Below are 17,262 nucleotides of genomic sequence, written 5' to 3'. Positions count from 1 at the left end.
TTTGGGCTGTAACTTCTGCCACTTGGCCTTAACGGCAACGAAAAGACCCTTTTTTTAACCAAAATGGTTGTTCAGGAATTGAGTACAGAATTGACAAGCTCAGGCAATCCTCCGAGCCGCACGACGACTTCCTCCGATTCAATTCTGATCCGCAAGTCTAGTCCCCTCGGCTTCTCCTCAAAACTCGCTGACTCATGTGAGTATGCAAGTGAACTCGCGAGTTTAACAACATTGCTAACAAGTTTAGTCATGATTGTTGCATTTAATGTCATCTCAGTCTTTGTTCCTTTTGACCAAGCTTAGCTCCCTAGGTAGTATAGCCTTTCGCAAAAATTCATGATTGGCGTGCATTTCGTACAAGGTAGATAGTTGGGTTAGATTTGACAATCTTTGTGTCAAGAAGTTGATGAAGAAAATAGTTTTAGCCCACGTCTCGAGAGATCTTCAATATCTAATTACAAATGGGTCTCTTTGCCAAGCGGACATTCCCTGCAAACACAAAGTAAGCACTTGGATATTTAATCTAAGTACAAGGTTTGCTATGTCTATGTGCATCGCCTGATGTTTGGTGCGCATTTCATATGTTCTCATGTGCACCATATCAAACTTTGAGAAAAGTATTGCATAGTCTTGTATTGTCTGTCTGACAAAACACTTACATTTTACATTATCTGTTGTTTTTATAGCACTATCGTCTTATAGACGAAGTGTGATCATGTTTTAGAATTAGTTGTTTTGAAACACTAATGAAAACCTTGAGGTGTTGGACTTTTTCCTTAACAGGTAGTAAGTACTTAGAACAATATTGCCAAATTAGATTAATACATCAATGAACAAATCATACAAAAATTTAATGAAAGATAAAAGGAGCTAGTTTTTAATTTCAAACTCTTTGACTCATTTCTTAACTCGAGAGTTTATGTAATTTTACACATGTCTAAAGAATTTACCGAAGTTTACTCATAAAAGAGTTTGATAGTTAACTTATACATAAGATTGTAATTTTGTAAGAGTTTAAGAACTAACTCAAGTGTTTGGTAACTTGATTTTTGCTACTAATCACATCAGTAATAAGAACCTTGGGAGAATCGCAGGACAAAAATTAATTGTTGTAGTAAGAGAGTCCAAAGCCTCAAACTCCACAGAAAATCCCATACTTCCACTGTGGGACTCAAGTCTAGTACTAAATTAGTATAACTATTAGAAACACAAGTGCAAACCCACAAATAATACTAACTAAAATCCCTTTAGGGTCAATGTAATAAACCATTCATCTATTTTTCGGATGTCTTTTTGATACTTGCTAAACTTTCCACTACGTACAAAAAATTTCAATACATCATGATGCCATATGAAGTTAGAAAACAAGCACATGACAGAAAAAGCTATCACCAAAAGTAAAATTTGTAACCGACAGTTCAGTTGGTATTTGATTAGGATTCTTACTACTACTTTCAAGGTCTCCAGCCTCCTCTTCTGGAAGTCCAGAGTTTCTGATTCCACAGCTGACAGTTTTCAAAGACAAAGTAACAGGTAGAAGACCCACACTAATGGCAAATGATAATTTGACAGCTAGCGGATGAGCTTCCTCCAAAACCAAATCCTGCATAAAACGACATATCAAAGTTAAGTTTTTGCGCACGGAAGAAGAAAAAACTGTTCCATTAATTTGCAAGTTGCTGAAAATGGATAAACATATTTTAGCACCGTAACAGTATAATTTCACTTGATTTCTCATTAAATTTTCACATGTATATTTTTATTATGTTATATATAACCTAACAAGACAAAAGGCACATCCCAGATAATAGTTCCAATGTCACATGTAAGCATCAAAGCAAGCTTAACCTATATAAGGTCTATATCCTGCAAACTCCTTCAGAATTAGAACAATTTCTGATGTAACAACAGGCATTGCAATGAAAATAAATTCATATAAGTAAATAAAACTACAATATAGTCTACACTCTATAGGTCAGCAGCATTCCACGAAAATAACAACCTTCTGAGAATAGGTAGATTGAAGCATAAACCATGGAGATAATTCTTGACTGCCCTCCTCTGGATTAAAGAACTGTCCAACTGCCATGGATGCTGCTGGCGGGGGTCTTCCTGAAACACTCTGCGAACCACATTGTCATTACACATGCAAATATGGAACACACATTTCAAGTACAAAGACCATACAAAAACTATATCCAATTTATAGGCAGAATGATTTAATTATTCCATCTTCAGTCATCATAATTACTATGGCCACATGAAATTACACTCACGTAAGAATTTTTAAGATTAGAAAAAGATAAAACAATATTTAGTTTAACACACAATCCACCCATCCAGATGAAAATCACCTTTCTAATTTTATGAAAGATACTTGTAAGACCAAATGTAGCATGTACAGGCTTCCCCGTGGAAACTTTAAAATGAAAAGGATTCAATCTCAAACTCCTAATCAAGCAGACCAAAAAGGCCCAAGGGAAGAAAAGAATCAAATATTTCAGAAAAACCTCTGGGGAAGATATGCATTTCTTAATATCTAAAAAGAAATCATTCAAAACTAAAAACTGTACCGGACGAGGTGCAACTGATATAGTAAGAAATCTGAAGCCATGCATATCTTCCGGACCCAACCAAAATACAGCAGATGGAGGAGCTTGCTCAGTCTGACTTCCAGGTTCAAGCTGTTATATTATTGCAGATTAAATATTATAAGTAACCATATAAAATTAAATAAACATCTTCCTCATACTATCTTAAGGAACTCAACAATAGTAATGTAGTATAAAGATAATCCAAACAAGAAAGAATAGTCTGGAAAGAGGCATAATGTACCTGACGTGGTGCTGGACCTGAGGGAATGCGCATCATCTTTGCTGTTACTTCAACAACCCTATCATTGAGAGGTAAACTAGTAGCAGATTTCCCCTTTTCCGGCCACAAATGAAGTCTAATTCCAGAACATGGCTCTAGATTGGTCACGAGTACAAAATGACTTTTTCCATTTAAACCCTACACATCAAGATTAAATGATTAAGCAATTGCACCATTCTAATAGAAATTGCTATCAGTGACGCTATAAAACTTTGAGAGTGAAAGTTCAAATTGTCATGGACACTTTTGCAAAAAGTAGAAACTCTCAAGCAAAAGACCACACAGCAAATCTACAAGGTGACTAGCTCAATATTCTTGAGCATTTCAAGGTTTGGAAAAAAGCCATTCATAGTTTCAACAATTTCCATACTCCATTATATTCCAAGATTCAAGATTTTCTAACAAATCATTGCACAACATATATCAATACTATTTATTTTCTATTATTCAATGTTTATTCTGTCTTTCCCTCCTCCTTCTCTACCTAAATCCCTACAATTTCTACAGAACTTTTCCTTTGTGTGTAGAATATTTTGGATATTGTATCAAAGAAACAGTAAGCAAATACCAATTTTTGTATGTCCAACCACCGCTTGCGACCATCCATTGCTAATACAGTCACCTCATTTATCTGAATGTATAAGTCTCTATCAAGGCCCCCATCATTCCAATGAACATTGGCAGGACAAGCAATCAGCCTATGTGGTGGAGATCCTGTAGCTACAATATAATTTCAATATAAAATTTTGCACAAATGTGGAAGGTTATTTCCAAATTGAGATATCTTGACATTGACAAAATTTAATCTAATTAAACAGAAACCACCACATGACAAATGCAAAACCATTTGTCAAAAATGTTTGTACATTGCATCAGTTATGGAAAAATCATAAGACAAGCATTTATAAGAGTTTTTACCAGTATAAATGAAGATGGCTGGTGAGAGAGAAAAATGGAAAAAGCTATCTTCTTTGTCCATAAAGCATAATTTAACTTTATATTATAAGCAAAAGCTTCAACAGCTATATGTCCATAAAATAGTACTGGAATGATTATAGATGATTCTAGAAAGCTTGTCAACAGAATTTTCAGATAAACTAAATACAAGAATCATGGGATAATAAAATTAGCAACAACATATACCAGTGACATCTTTTGTATTCTGGACAGAAATGTTTATTGGCTGTTCATAAGAGGGTAACTGCATCATCCAGTCAAAATTATGTGATATTCCACTACGCAGCATTCTTGCAAAAACCGCAAGTCTCTTTTGAGTATCTGCAAATGGTTGGCCTGTTCTGGAATCTATCAAACTAAGAAGCGTGTGTGATACCTAGATAAGAATAAAAATGATAAGGATCACATAAAGGAGAAACATGTCTAAGTTCTTGACAAAGAAGAGACCTACTTACTTGGACAACCAATTGATTACACCATAAAATAGCTTGATGTTCCATTGACAACCACACATTTTTCATGGCTGTACTACTGATCATGAAGCCATGGGTTGGGGGCACAATATTATCAAGTGATGTTAATTTTGACCGTACCTGGAGATAAGAAAGAACAAAAACTAAACCATTATGTGAAGGTTCATAATATTTAGCAGTTCTTTAATAAATGTGTGATTCATTGAGACAATACAACTTGAACTTCCATAGAATAATGATAAAAGATCAAAGTCCCTAACAACAAACAAAAATATGCATTTACTCAAAATTTAACAAAGTTCATTTCTAGATATTACATAAGATGGAAATTTAATCATACTAAAAGGAGATACAAATTAAGAATGTCCTTAAATAGAGACAGTAATAGGGCTGGCGCCCACAATCTAGAAACAGTTAAATTTTACCAAAACATAAGGCAAATAATCTTCTGAAGTGCAGACAAACAAGGTCTGCTTTTTCTATCAAATATCATTTATTGGTGATAAATCTACTGCATATAGGAGGAGAGGTGAAAACCATTGACAATACCTGGTAATCATTGTAGGCACCAGAAATAGATACAACTACAACATTAGAGAGAACTGGATCAGACACATAACGCCCTGTGTTAGTGGTTTGAACCTTATATCCTTCTCTCCATTTGGAATTTACACGAGCAAAGTAATGACCCAATGAAGGCTGCAGTGCCACAGGAGGTGATCTGAATAAAATGCATGTATCCCATCAAACATTTAAGTAGCACATAGAAAAACAATAATAGGAAAAAAGAAACCTACTGATGTGGAGTTGAAAGTGTAAGAACAGTTTCAACTGCTGATTTCCTAAGATGAGGATGTATAACAGCAGCCCTAGCAACAAAACCTCCCATTGAATGACCAACCAATATCACACTTTTCGGCATACTCCCAGAAACCGCAGCACCTTCTCTTGTACGAGTATCATGAGACACTTTATATTGGTCCAAAATCTGCATGGCTCAGATCATAAGCATTGAACAGAGTGACAACTTTCAAGAATTACAAGTCAAAAGAAACATAATCCATAAGATGCTAGAGATAGCACCAACTGAGAAAAGAGTGCACAATACAGAACTATAAAGTCCAAGGTAAAGAACATGAAAACAGAAGAATGTGCAAGGAATGAACTGAATATAAAAGAAACTATAGAAGAAAGAATGAATCTTTATTATATTCACTCATTTTAGGAAATAAATATCCCTACTGCAGTAAAAGATACAAGAATGTGTTTATAGGAATTCAAGAACCTGATCTCTTCCTTACAACCCAAAATATTTGTCCTTTCCCCCTCCACCTCCCCCCATTTTCACCTCATCCCTATTCTTCTATACAACTGACTTTGGCTTTTTATTCCTGCACCCCTATAATTTCTAACTGCACCCCCATAATTTTTAAAAGGACCATTTTATCCTTTGTAAAAGTGATTTCAGGACTACCTGTTCTAGAAATCTTCGAAAACAAACTCTCTGGAATTTCCAAAACATGATTTCCAGAATTGGATTTCCAGAACACATGAAATACATTATGGAATAAGCTTTCCAAACAGAATTTCCAGAACAAGCTTTTCAGAACATATACAATACCTTCCAAAATGAGCTTTCCGGAATGAGTTCCAAAACACTTGAAATGCATTCTGGAACAAGTATTTTGCAATAGAATTTCCAGAACAAGCTTTCTAGAAAGTAAATGAAAGCTCACAGAACAAGCTTTTCAGAACAACTTTTCTTTCTCTCCAAAAGTGTAGCGCACTATGGACAACAAAGGTGTAGGTGGCGGCAGAAGCGGCAGTGGCAATAGCAACAGCACAATGCACGAGAGAGGGAATTTTAGTCTATTTCTCTTAGTATAGAGGTGAAGTTAGTAATTATGAGGGTGCAGGAAGCAAAAGCCCATATTTTACTCATTACTGGACTTTGGGCTTTTTGGGCCCAGATTCCTTTTCTTCCTACCTTCTCTTAGATAAACTCTCCTAAAAAGAGGTCTGTTACTAACAATACTTCCACCTTGTCCTCAAAAAGAAAGTGTGGAAATTGTTTGTTATAGTACCAAAATTTTCCATTTGACTAGAGCTTCAGTTCCTTTTGCAGACTTGTTACGAACTGCTATGACTTCTTCTATAGGTTCAACTTGTAGCTACAGATTTTCTGATAGTATCAAAGGAAGAGGTTGGGGTACAAGCGATACATGAAAAACTGATGGGTTCTGCTTTCTTCAGGTAATTGTAGTCGATAAGCAACCTGTCCCACCTTCATGATAATCTGATAAGGGTCATATAATCACGGACTCAACCTCTCATTCATTTACTCTGCCAATGGTTACCGTATCTTGAGTTGTAATTTTTTATGTACCCAATCTCAAATTTCAAAGTGCACTTCTTGCCTATGTTTATCAGCAAACTTTTTCATCTGATCTTGTGCTTTTAAAAGGTTCATCTTCAAGTCGAGAAGAATATTCTTTTATGCCTTAATTTGTTTACTTCTTATCTTGTTGAAGGCAGTGTGTGATACCCTTTAGGAATGAGGTGGGTGACATCCAAATATGGCCTTGGATGGTGTCAATTTAGGGGAGCTGTTATAATTGGTATTGAACCAAAATTCAGCCCAGCCAAGCCACAGTTTTGGCTAGCTTCCTGTCAAACACGGTAGATAAGTTTCCAAGCATTTATTTATAATTTCAAAGTTAAGTTTCTAAGCATTTGTTTATTATTTCAATTTGGCCATCAGACTGAGGATGATAAGCAAAATTGAATCAAAGTTGTGTCCACTAAGCATACAGGTCAATCCAAAAAAGGCTAAGAAATTTATTGTCCCTAACTTAAAAAATCGTAGCTGGAAATCCATAGAACCTGACCATTTCCTTAAGAAAAACTTCTGCTACATCATGATTTGTAAAAGGATGACTTAAGTTTAGGAAATGAGTGTACCTAGTAAGTCAGTCAACCACCCACCACCATTATGCCATCAGACTGAGGGTTAAGAAGAATTGAATTTGAGTTTTGTGTCCACTAATCAAAACAGGTTAGTCCAATAATGGCCGAGAAGAATCTTGTGCCTGTCTGAAACTGTTAGGGAAGGGGCCCTATTGGAAATAAGCCCTTTTAAGGGTTTGCCCAAAACTATTAAGCAGTAATAGTTTTTTTAATAATTTCTGTGTAGGAGGAGGGGACTGAGATAATTGTTGAAGTTGCTAGAAATGTGTGCTTTCTATTTTAAAGTTTTTTTTTTGGATGCAGGTATCATCATTGGGATCTGTTGCATAATCAGGAGAATTATGTTATAATTAAGTGCAGATTCCATTTTATATTTATTAGGACAGATTTGGTAGTGATTTGATTTTATTTGATTTGTACAACTTTAAATACTCATTATTTCTGGCTTTCATTGTCTATTATTTCTTTCTTTAATTAGGTTGTAAAACAGTCTATAAATAGAGACTGTAATCACATTTGTAAGATATCTCAGAAATATATTTCATCTATTTCTTTCCACTTGGTATCAGAGCTCCTGATCTAGGAGACTCTGCTTCCGCAATTTTTTTTTTTAGCCTTCATTGCTGTAATCATTTTCCTTGACAGCCTTCATTGCTGTAATCATTTTTCTTGACAGCCTTCATTGCTGCAATTATTTTTTTTGTTGGACAGCCTTCATTGCTGCAACTTTTTATTTTCCTTATACTTTCTCCATTGATCACCACCACCACCTTGCACCATTGACCGTTACTGCCACCGCCATTGACCACCGCCAACCACCACCACCGACCACTACTTCCGTCGCTCGCCAGAACTGCCACTGCTCGCCGGAAACCGCCACCGGAAAATTTTTCCGGCGGATTTTTTTTTGTGTGCGTGAACAGGATCAAATTTTGCCAATCTGAAAAAAGTTGGTTTTGAACTCTCATGGACTCCCTTAGTAAGTCATCTAGCTATTGTTCCTTTACTATGAGTGGTAAGAGTTCTAGTTTTTTATCCTTTAATGCTTCTAGTACTGAAAATATCTGGATTATAGACTCTGGTGCTACTGATCATATGACACCTCATTCCTCTTTTTTTTCATCCTACACTACTTTATCCGGTAAGCCATATATTACTGTTGCTAATGGTTCCACTACCCCCATTAATGGTTGTGGTAACATTCACCTTCAACCTTCATTTCCTTTAAAAAATGTGCTTCATGTTCCCAAACTATCCAATAACCTCTTGTCTATTCAAAAGATTACCCAAGATTTAAATTGTGCAGTGGTATTTTTCCCTTCCCATTGTGTTTTTCAGGATCTTGCCACGGGGAAGACTATTGGAATTGCTAAAGAGCAGGGCGGGTTATATTATTTACAACATGAAGAAAGTAAAAAGGGTGCTAGACTACAGGCACACACTTCTAATTTTCAGCAAGGTCGTGAATCTTGGTCATCCTCTCAAATATGGCTTCAACACAGACGTCTTGGTCATCCTCCATTTAGTACCCTAAAGTCCTTATTTCCTGTTTTATTTACAAAAGTGTCTGCTGAGTCATTTCATTGTGATGTTTGTCAGTTTGCTAAACACCATCGGACAACTTTTCCTCCCAATGGTAATAAAAGTTCTAAACCTTTTGATCTTATTCATTCAGATGTATGGGAACCTTCACCTATTCCTAATATCTCGGGTGCAAAATGGTTTGTTTCATTTATCGATGATTGTACTCGGGTTACTTGGATATTCCTCATGAGAGATAAGTCTGAAGTTTTTCACTTGTTTGTAAAGTTTTACAGAATGATTCAAACACAATTTGAAAGTCCAATTAAGAGATTGCGTTCTGATAATGGAAGAGAATATGTGAACCAAAACCTTTCCAAGTTCCTTGAGGAAAATGGAGTTGTTCATGAATTAACCTGTGTGGACACTCCTCAACAAAATGGGGTTGCTGAAAGGAAAAATCGTCATCTCCTTGAGGTTACTCGAGCTTTACTTTTCCAAACATCTGTTCCTAGATCTTACTGGGGGGAAGCAGTCCTGACTGCCACTTATTTGATTAATAGATTACCCTCTCGGGTTTTAGAGGGTGTTACTCCTATTCAGGTTATGACCACATTCTATCCTTCTATTCCCATGTTGAATAGTCTTCAGAATCGTGTCTTTCGTTGTCCTGCTTTTGTCCATGTTCATAGTCCTTATCGGGGTAAGTTAGATCCTCGTGCCATCAAATGTGTCTTCATCGGTTATGCCCCCAACAAAAAGGGGTACAAATGTTATCATCCTCAAAGTCGTAAAGTGTATATTTCCAAAGATGTCACCTTCCATGAAACAGAGTCTTTCTTTCCTAGTTCTCAGCTTCAGGGGGAGAGTATTCAAGAAGCTGAGGACCTTGAGTTGCCACCTTTTCCTTTGTTGCAGGATTTCGTTCTTAGGGAGGATGACAAAGACCCTGCACCAACATCATTACCAGAGAAGAATAATGAAGACAAATATTTTGGAAAACAATATCAGCGAAGGCAACAAGAACCCGTCCTGGTCGAACAGCAACTTCAATTGTCTAAACCGGAGGTAAGAACTCATACCAGTGAGACTCTTGAGGACACCTTAAATACTGCTTTTGAACCTAACCTAAATGATTTACCTATTGCCTTGAGAAAAGAAAAAAGATCTTGTGCCAAATATCCTATATCCCAATTTGTGTCTACAGAAAAACTTTCTATGCAGCACCAGAGTTTTCTTTCAGCTATTGATTCTATCAAAATCCCTTCATCGGTACAAGAAGTCTTAAAAGATGAGAACTGGATTCGAGCCATGAATGAAGAAATGAGCGCGTTAGAAAGGAATGAGACTTGGGAGATTGTAGAGAGACCAAAAGATAAGAAAGCAGTGGGTTGTAGGTGGATATACACAGTTAAGTATAAGTCTGATGGCACACTCGATCGGTATAAAGCAAGGTTGGTTGCAAAAGGGTACACTCAAACCTATGGGATCGATTATGAGGAGACTTTTGCTCCAGTGGCAAAAATGAATACCGTCAGGATTATTCTCTCCCTGGCAGCACACTTTGGTTGGGCAATGCATCAATTTGATGTTAAAAATGCCTTCTTGCATGGAAGCTTGGAGGAAGAAGTATACATGGAGATTCCACCTGGTTATGGTATTGTTAATGAAGGGAATAAGGCGTGCAGACTTAAGAAGGCCCTATATGGTCTTAAACAATCACCTCGTGCTTGGTTTGGAAGGTTTACTCAAGCTATGGTATCTTTGGGGTACCGACAAAGCCAAGGTGACCATACTCTGTTTATAAAACATTCTCAGAATGGTAAACTCACTCTACTTTTGGTCTATGTAGATGATATGATTATTACAGGTGATGATGAGATTGAAAAACAAAATTTGAGGGAGAGACTAGCTGCTCAATTTGAAATGAAGGATCTTGGGAAGCTGAAGTACTTCCTTGGGATAGAGGTTGCTTACTCGAGACAGGGCATCTTTATTTCTCAAAGGAAATACATCCTTGATCTTCTCAAAGAGATTGGTAAGTTGGGTTGTAAGCCCACTGGAGTGCCAATAGAGCAAAATCATAGGATTGGGAATGATGAGGAAAACCCAAAAGTGGAGAAGACACAATATCAAAGACTTGTGGGAAAACTCATTTATCTTTCACACACTAGGCCAGATATAGCCTATGCAGTTAGTGTGGTTAGTCAATTTATGCATGATCCAAGAGAAAGACACTTGCAGGCAGTAGATAAAATTATTCAGTACTTAAAAGCCTCTCCAGGAAAAGGATTGCTATTCAAAAAGGGGGAAAACTTATCCATGAAAGTATATACTGATGCTGACTATGCAGGATCGATTGTTGATAGGAGATCCACCACAGGGTACTGCATGTTCTTGGGTGGAAATCTGGTGACATGGAGGAGCAAGAAGCAAAATGTAGTTGCAAGATCAAGTGCAGAGGCAGAATTTAGAGCCATGGCTCAAGGGGTGTGTGAACTCTTATGGATGAAGATTATACTTGATGACCTAAAAATAAAATATGAAGCTCCTATGGGTTTGGCATGTGATAATAAGTCCGCTATCAGTATTGCACACAATCCGGTTCAACATGATCGAACAAAGCACGTAGAGATAGACCGACACTTTATTAAAGAGAAGTTGGATGATGGTCTTATAGCCACTGAGTACATCCCTTCAAGACTCCAATTGGCAGATATGTTTACTAAGGGACTTTCCACAAAACAATTCGAAGATCTTACTTGCAAGTTGGGAATGATAGATATACATTCACCAACTTGAGGGGGAGTGTTGCATAATCAGGAGAATTATGTTATAATTAAGTGCAGATTCCATTTTATATTTATTAGGACAGATTTGGTAGTGATTTGATTTTATTTGATTTTATTTGATTTGTACAACTTTAAACACTCATTATTTCTGGCTTTCATTGTCTATTATTTCTTTCTTTAATTAGGTTGTAAAACAGTCTATAAATAGAGACTGTAATCACATTTGTAAGATATCTCAGAAATATATTTCATCTATTTCTTTCCACTGGATCACTAATACAATTTGGGAGTAAAGAGAATTTCTATCACTTGGAAGAGCTAGGCTCCCAGTAGCATTTTCTTTCCTCTTCTATAGCTTCTATTATATCCATTTTCTCTTCAAGTGCACTAGATACACATAACAACATATCATTGGTGTTTCCATTGAGCTCTATCTCTTCCACTTATGTGCGCTGGGATGGCTTCTCAACACCTTGACACCGTAGAGGCTGACCTCAAGCTCCATCTACATTACCATGACTCATCTATTTCCACCAAGACCACTAAACTTGTCTTCTCTATCAACGAACTCTCTATGTCCATGTCTACTATGTGTGATGAGCTACATGAGACCCATAAACTTTTTTCGGCTCAATGAGATCACATCGTCATTCCGCCGCAGACAATAATTTTTCATCTGACGACATCTCGCTGCATTCCAAGAGCATTGAACTCCCCTCCTTCATCAATAGTGACCTTGTACGGCAGTTGGCCAAGGCAGAGATCTGCCTTTTTGTTCAGAACACCCACCCCCCAAAACTGTGCATTTCCCTTGCTCATATGGAAGGTATGACTTGGCATTGGTTCAAAGTGCTCTGCAATGTTGATCCCCAAATCCATTGAGACCCGTTAAAGACACTCTTCTCGATTGTTATGGTGATAGCTAACAATGTAACCCATTGCTCAACTCAAACTCCATCATGCCAATAGTGTTCATGAATATGTAAAGGCCTTCAAGGTCCTCATGGCTTAGGTTCCTCAACTATATGATGAACAATATACAGGTTTCTTTTGGGTGGTTTGTATGACGACATTTTTACTAAGGTGTTGGCCTTTGAAGGCCCATGCATGTCTTTAACAATGCAATCAAGTCAGTACCTAGTACTACCCAATGAGTGTGTGTCCATACCACTGTGTTTACCATCACAAGGATGGAATTCAACACGAAGTCACTTGGTCAATCCTTTTTTAAGCTGCATTATTTTAATAAGGAAGAAAGTTGATACACACCAACTGGTATAAGAATAAGGACTGAATTTATTCAATTGAATTGATACGGGAATACAAATTACACTGAAGATTGATTGAGTACTAAGGCTCCCAAGATGTCAAGAGCTTGGTCTCTCCCTTCCTAAAAACTACTTACCAAAAAATTGTTCCTGACACCTATTTTTTATTATGCTAATAACTACTTCAGAGTAATAATGGCTCCCGCTTAGCAGTTGTTTCCAACTTCCATAGCTGAAAAACTTGATGACTCGAATTATCTTCACTGGAGACAACATGTTGAACCAGTAATCATATTATATATTATTTTTAAATAGTGTTTCATATTTTCAAATATTATTATATTTTTATCATTACTCTAGTTAATTATATTATATATTATAAGGAAGTTGTTGGACCAAAAGTACTCCTCGGGTTGAAGCAATATGACCTAAGTACTCTAATTCTTTCTGTCCAAAACTACATCTTTTTATGTTGCCAAAAGACTTGTGATCTATCAATAGTTGTAGTACCACTTGAAAATGCTTCACCTCACTCTTGCCATAGATAATATATCATCAAAAAGAACAAAGACAAATGTCCTCAAATAAGTACATTGTACCTCACTCATGAGTTATTGGAAGGTTGCGGGAGCATTTCTTAGCCCAAAGGGCATCACCACAAACTCATTATGCCCATTGTGGGTTTTGAAAGCCACTTTGGGAATGTCTTCATTCTTATATGATGGTACCCGGATTTAAGGTCCAGTTTGGAAAAATAATGGCTCCTCCTAGTTTATCCAACAACTCATCAATTATGAGAATTGGAAACTCATTGAACTGTGATTTTATTTAATGCATTGGGCTAGAGTAGGGAATTACACTTGGCCTTATAATTCACATAATTAACATATCTGCCAAAAAATATTCTATTTCATTTTTCGAAATATGAGGTACCTGTATGGCCTAAGATTTGGAATCTCTGCCCCTTCAACATAATAGCATGATCCTATCTCCTTGTTAGAGTCAGCCCGAGGTTCCTTGAATACAGAACCTTCTCTATTTCCTTGAGAATTTTGTTCTGGAAATCATATTCTTTAACTAATTCTTTGCATTCCAAGAAAAATCCTTGGCCTTCATCCTGTAAAGAAGCTGAAGTTCTGGACACTGTTGGTTCACCCCTTAATACTCTGATTCCCTCACGAGTAGAAACCTTCAGGGTGAGATCCCTGAAGTTAGCTCTAATCTCCCCCAATCTTGCTAGCCATTCCCTTCCCAGAACTACATCCACTCTCCTCAAAATCAAATATGAAATCCTGCTGAATCTTTAACCCTTGGATTTGAAGTATTAGTTGCCTGCATACCCCATTAGACTTTATTTTTCTAGTGTAAGCTGTCCTTTCTGTCATGGGTAATTGTTTTTCCAGCACCCACTTAGAAGATACAAAATTGTGGGATGCTCCACAATCTATCAGCACCATAACATTGGTTTCTACTAATTTTCCCCAAATTTTAATTGAATTGGAATTTAACCCCAAAATGTATACATGGATAAATATAATTCTTTGTAGTCTATATATCCTCCGAATCTTGGAGTTCTCTCTCTTCTCCTTGGTTTGTTTCCCCTTCCAAAATTAATACTTGTAATTGCTTATTTTTACACACATGGTCAGGATGGTAAAAAAGTAAAAGAAATAAATAAAGTTTACTAGTGCTGATACATAGAAAGACTAAATAAACATTTACAGGGCTGAGGATTTAACTATATCATTCTAAAAAGTCACAGCATTCATGAGATAACACTAAACTATAAAGTCTAAGGTGAAAAACTTGAAAACAGAGAAGAATGTTACTAACCTAGTTTATTCCCTTCCATAGGATGGACTAAAAGTAGAAATAATAAAAATTACTAGCACTAAGATATAGCAAGACTCGAGATTTGTAGAGCTGAGTGTTTAACTGTCATTCTAACAAATCACATAGTTCATTAGATTTTAATGATGTTGATAATCAATAATAAGAAACAAATTCTCAGTTTAATGAGATTATTTATACCATTAGTATGAACAGGCTGAGCCCATAACAATGATCACAAGTTCAATTCAAAACAGATTGGTGATCTACAAACTACAAATAAACCATCTCAAGAGTTAAAATTACAACCAGGTTATATTTTCCAATATTCATTTTCTTCCCTTGGATATAAACTATTAATAATAAAAGTGATACCTTATGTATAGCATATACAACATATTCAGTGTGCTCTTCAAGAATCGCACCATCCATGGCAGAATGTTCACCTTCAAGATCAACAGCAAACCAGTCCAACCTGCTGGTATACTGGCTGGGTAATTGGAAACCAGATAAATTTATATCTACACCTCCTTCTTCAGCTCTTAGGGAAGCTTCTTGGTAGAATGAACGCTCTAGGGGACCATTCTGATATGCCCTATCAGATTCGGCTGCTAATGATCGCACCTATAAAGTGGATACAACTAACAGAAAATGTTAACAGAAATATAAAACTTTGTGGGGCAATGGTACAAAATGTGATGAAATAAAAAATGCCTTGACAGAAATAACTGATCCAAAAATCATTACCAACAATAAAGTTAGTTTCCTAAATCATCTATGCCATATTTCTCCATTTTTTCTTCTTTTTATTCTCTTTTTCTTGTTTTCAATTTCATAAATAAAAAGGAAGCCACATTCCCGTGCCCAAAGGAATTTCACAAACTCGAGCTAGAAAACCTTTCAAGAATGAACTGAGAAACAAGTAACCCTAGAATCTAGATTCAAATCAGAAACCTTGTCCAACAAGTGAGCATACCTCAAACTTTGAAAAAAGCAAACTAGATATGCAGATTTACATGTCATCGTACTACATAACTACATTAACCACTCTCAAATCAATCTATAACAACTAAATCAACTTACTCCCAAATACCCCAAATGTTTAAGAACATCTTCAGAGCATTAAAACTACTCAAACCCAGCAATAATAATTAATATTTCCCATTCTTCATTTTTACACCATATAATCCAATATTTAGTTAACATGTTGGAATAGTTTAACCCAGAACTAAACAAGTAACCAAACCAACTTTGCCTAAATCGGAACAAGAAGAAATAGGACCTTGCCTGTTTGAAGCTGCCACCATTGCCTGGTATGAAAAGCACGGGCACACCACTAAGCTTCTTAAGATGCTCCTTAAAATCAATCTTTTTCCATCCCTCGTGGTACAAGTACAAGCCATACTTCACAGGCGAAATGCTCTCCGAAGATGAAATAGGAATATAAGTCGGATACATGTAGGTCATTATACATCCATTCGAAATAGGCTTCAACAAACCATATAAAGCAGCGAGACAAATCCCTACGACCACAATAATCAAAATTCCAATCCTAATTTTCGCTCTAAAGCCCGGCATTTCAAATGAAGCTTCTACTCCACAGTCTTCAAATCACGGCAAATTTCACTTCAACCAACGCTAAACAACAGTAGTGCCCCTGGTTGAAACAGAGCTTCAAGCTACCCGAACAACGTTGTCAAACACTTAAACTAAACCACACAACTAACACAGAAACTATTCCATCGCCGGAACCAGATCAAGATCGATTAAACTACCACTCCATTTCAGGATTCAGATAAGCATCAATCGAACAGCTTCAATCGCCAAAATAGATAGCTTTCGACAGATATAAAGGAGATCTACAATTCCACAAAAACACAATTGAAGAACAAAAGAAAATCCAAAACACTGAAAAAAAAAAGAGATTTATCCACAAATCAGAGTATTATAAATATATAAAAGCAAACTCCAATATCGATATATAGATCTGAAACACGTCCGGCGGAGGCGGAGGCAGCGCCACCGCAGACGGAGGAGAAGTTAAATAGATAGATAGAGAGAGAAGGGTTACTCAATAGTAGAAAGACGAGCGTGGAAGGTGAAGATGAGCAAAATGGCGTGAGTTGTGGAGACTGAAGGTGCAACAGAATTTTATTTTAAATTTGGTTATTGTAAGTTGCGACGACAAAAGAAACAAGGAAGAGCGTGCGTCACAATCTGATGTGACAGAGTACACAATGGAGTTCACGCCTACATCCAAGACTCCTGCGATGTGTTCTTATTAACCGTCGGATCTATCTGTCGCCAGACTCTCCCACAGTTTTGGATTCATGGTTATATAATTTAGGAGTATGAACACATTTATTATGTTTTCCATCTAATATTTATTTATCAGCCGTTTTTACTACATCTTAATAATATTATTTACTGTTTTAAATATAATACTTTTTCAAATATATTCTTACAAGGAAAAACTTATTAAATCAGTAGAAGATGCACTCTGTTGATTTCTATTATCATTTTTTCATAGGACTTCTTAATATCAGCCTTATATATTAGACATCCTTGATTTCTAGATTT

The 17,262-nt window shown here is 36.4% G+C and overlaps 1 protein-coding gene across 14 annotated transcripts in view; it reads right to left on the bottom strand.

Moving 5' to 3' along the window:
- The window catches only part of LOC137827005 (phosphatidylinositol deacylase), a 39,171-nt gene extending 22,130 nt beyond the window's left edge, over window positions 1-17,041 (bottom strand). For 4 of the 14 annotated variants that reach the window (XM_068633185.2, XM_068633187.2, XM_068633188.2 and 1 more), the window contains exons 1-12: window positions 16,754-16,992; window positions 15,965-16,541; window positions 15,058-15,306; window positions 5,102-5,292; window positions 4,854-5,025; window positions 4,287-4,424; window positions 4,018-4,207; window positions 3,443-3,594; window positions 2,836-3,012; window positions 2,574-2,684; window positions 2,003-2,122; window positions 1,447-1,603 (exon numbers count right to left, since the gene is read on the bottom strand). In XM_068633185.2, the coding sequence (XP_068489286.2) occupies window positions 1,447-1,603; window positions 2,003-2,122; window positions 2,574-2,684; window positions 2,836-3,012; window positions 3,443-3,594; window positions 4,018-4,207; window positions 4,287-4,424; window positions 4,854-5,025; window positions 5,102-5,292; window positions 15,058-15,114 (1,465 nt within the window). In that variant the 5' untranslated portion in view covers window positions 15,115-15,306; window positions 15,965-16,541; window positions 16,754-16,992. Of the gene's footprint in view, window positions 1-1,446; window positions 1,604-2,002; window positions 2,123-2,573; window positions 2,685-2,835; window positions 3,013-3,442; window positions 3,595-4,017; window positions 4,208-4,286; window positions 4,425-4,853; window positions 5,026-5,101; window positions 5,293-15,057; window positions 15,307-15,964; window positions 16,542-16,753 lie in introns of all 14 variants that reach the window. The other 10 variants (XM_068633179.2, XM_068633181.2, XM_068633183.2 and 7 more) reach the window with 5 other exon arrangements.
- Window positions 17,042-17,262: the final 221 nt, after the last annotated feature.

This window comes from Phaseolus vulgaris, chromosome 8 (genome assembly GCF_051622355.1).
Source record: "Phaseolus vulgaris cultivar YP4 chromosome 8, ASM5162235v1, whole genome shotgun sequence".
Lineage (NCBI taxonomy): Eukaryota > Viridiplantae > Streptophyta > Magnoliopsida > Fabales > Fabaceae > Phaseolus > Phaseolus vulgaris.
Note: the sequence above shows the minus strand (reverse complement) of the source record. Positions and strands in the feature narration are given on the sequence as shown.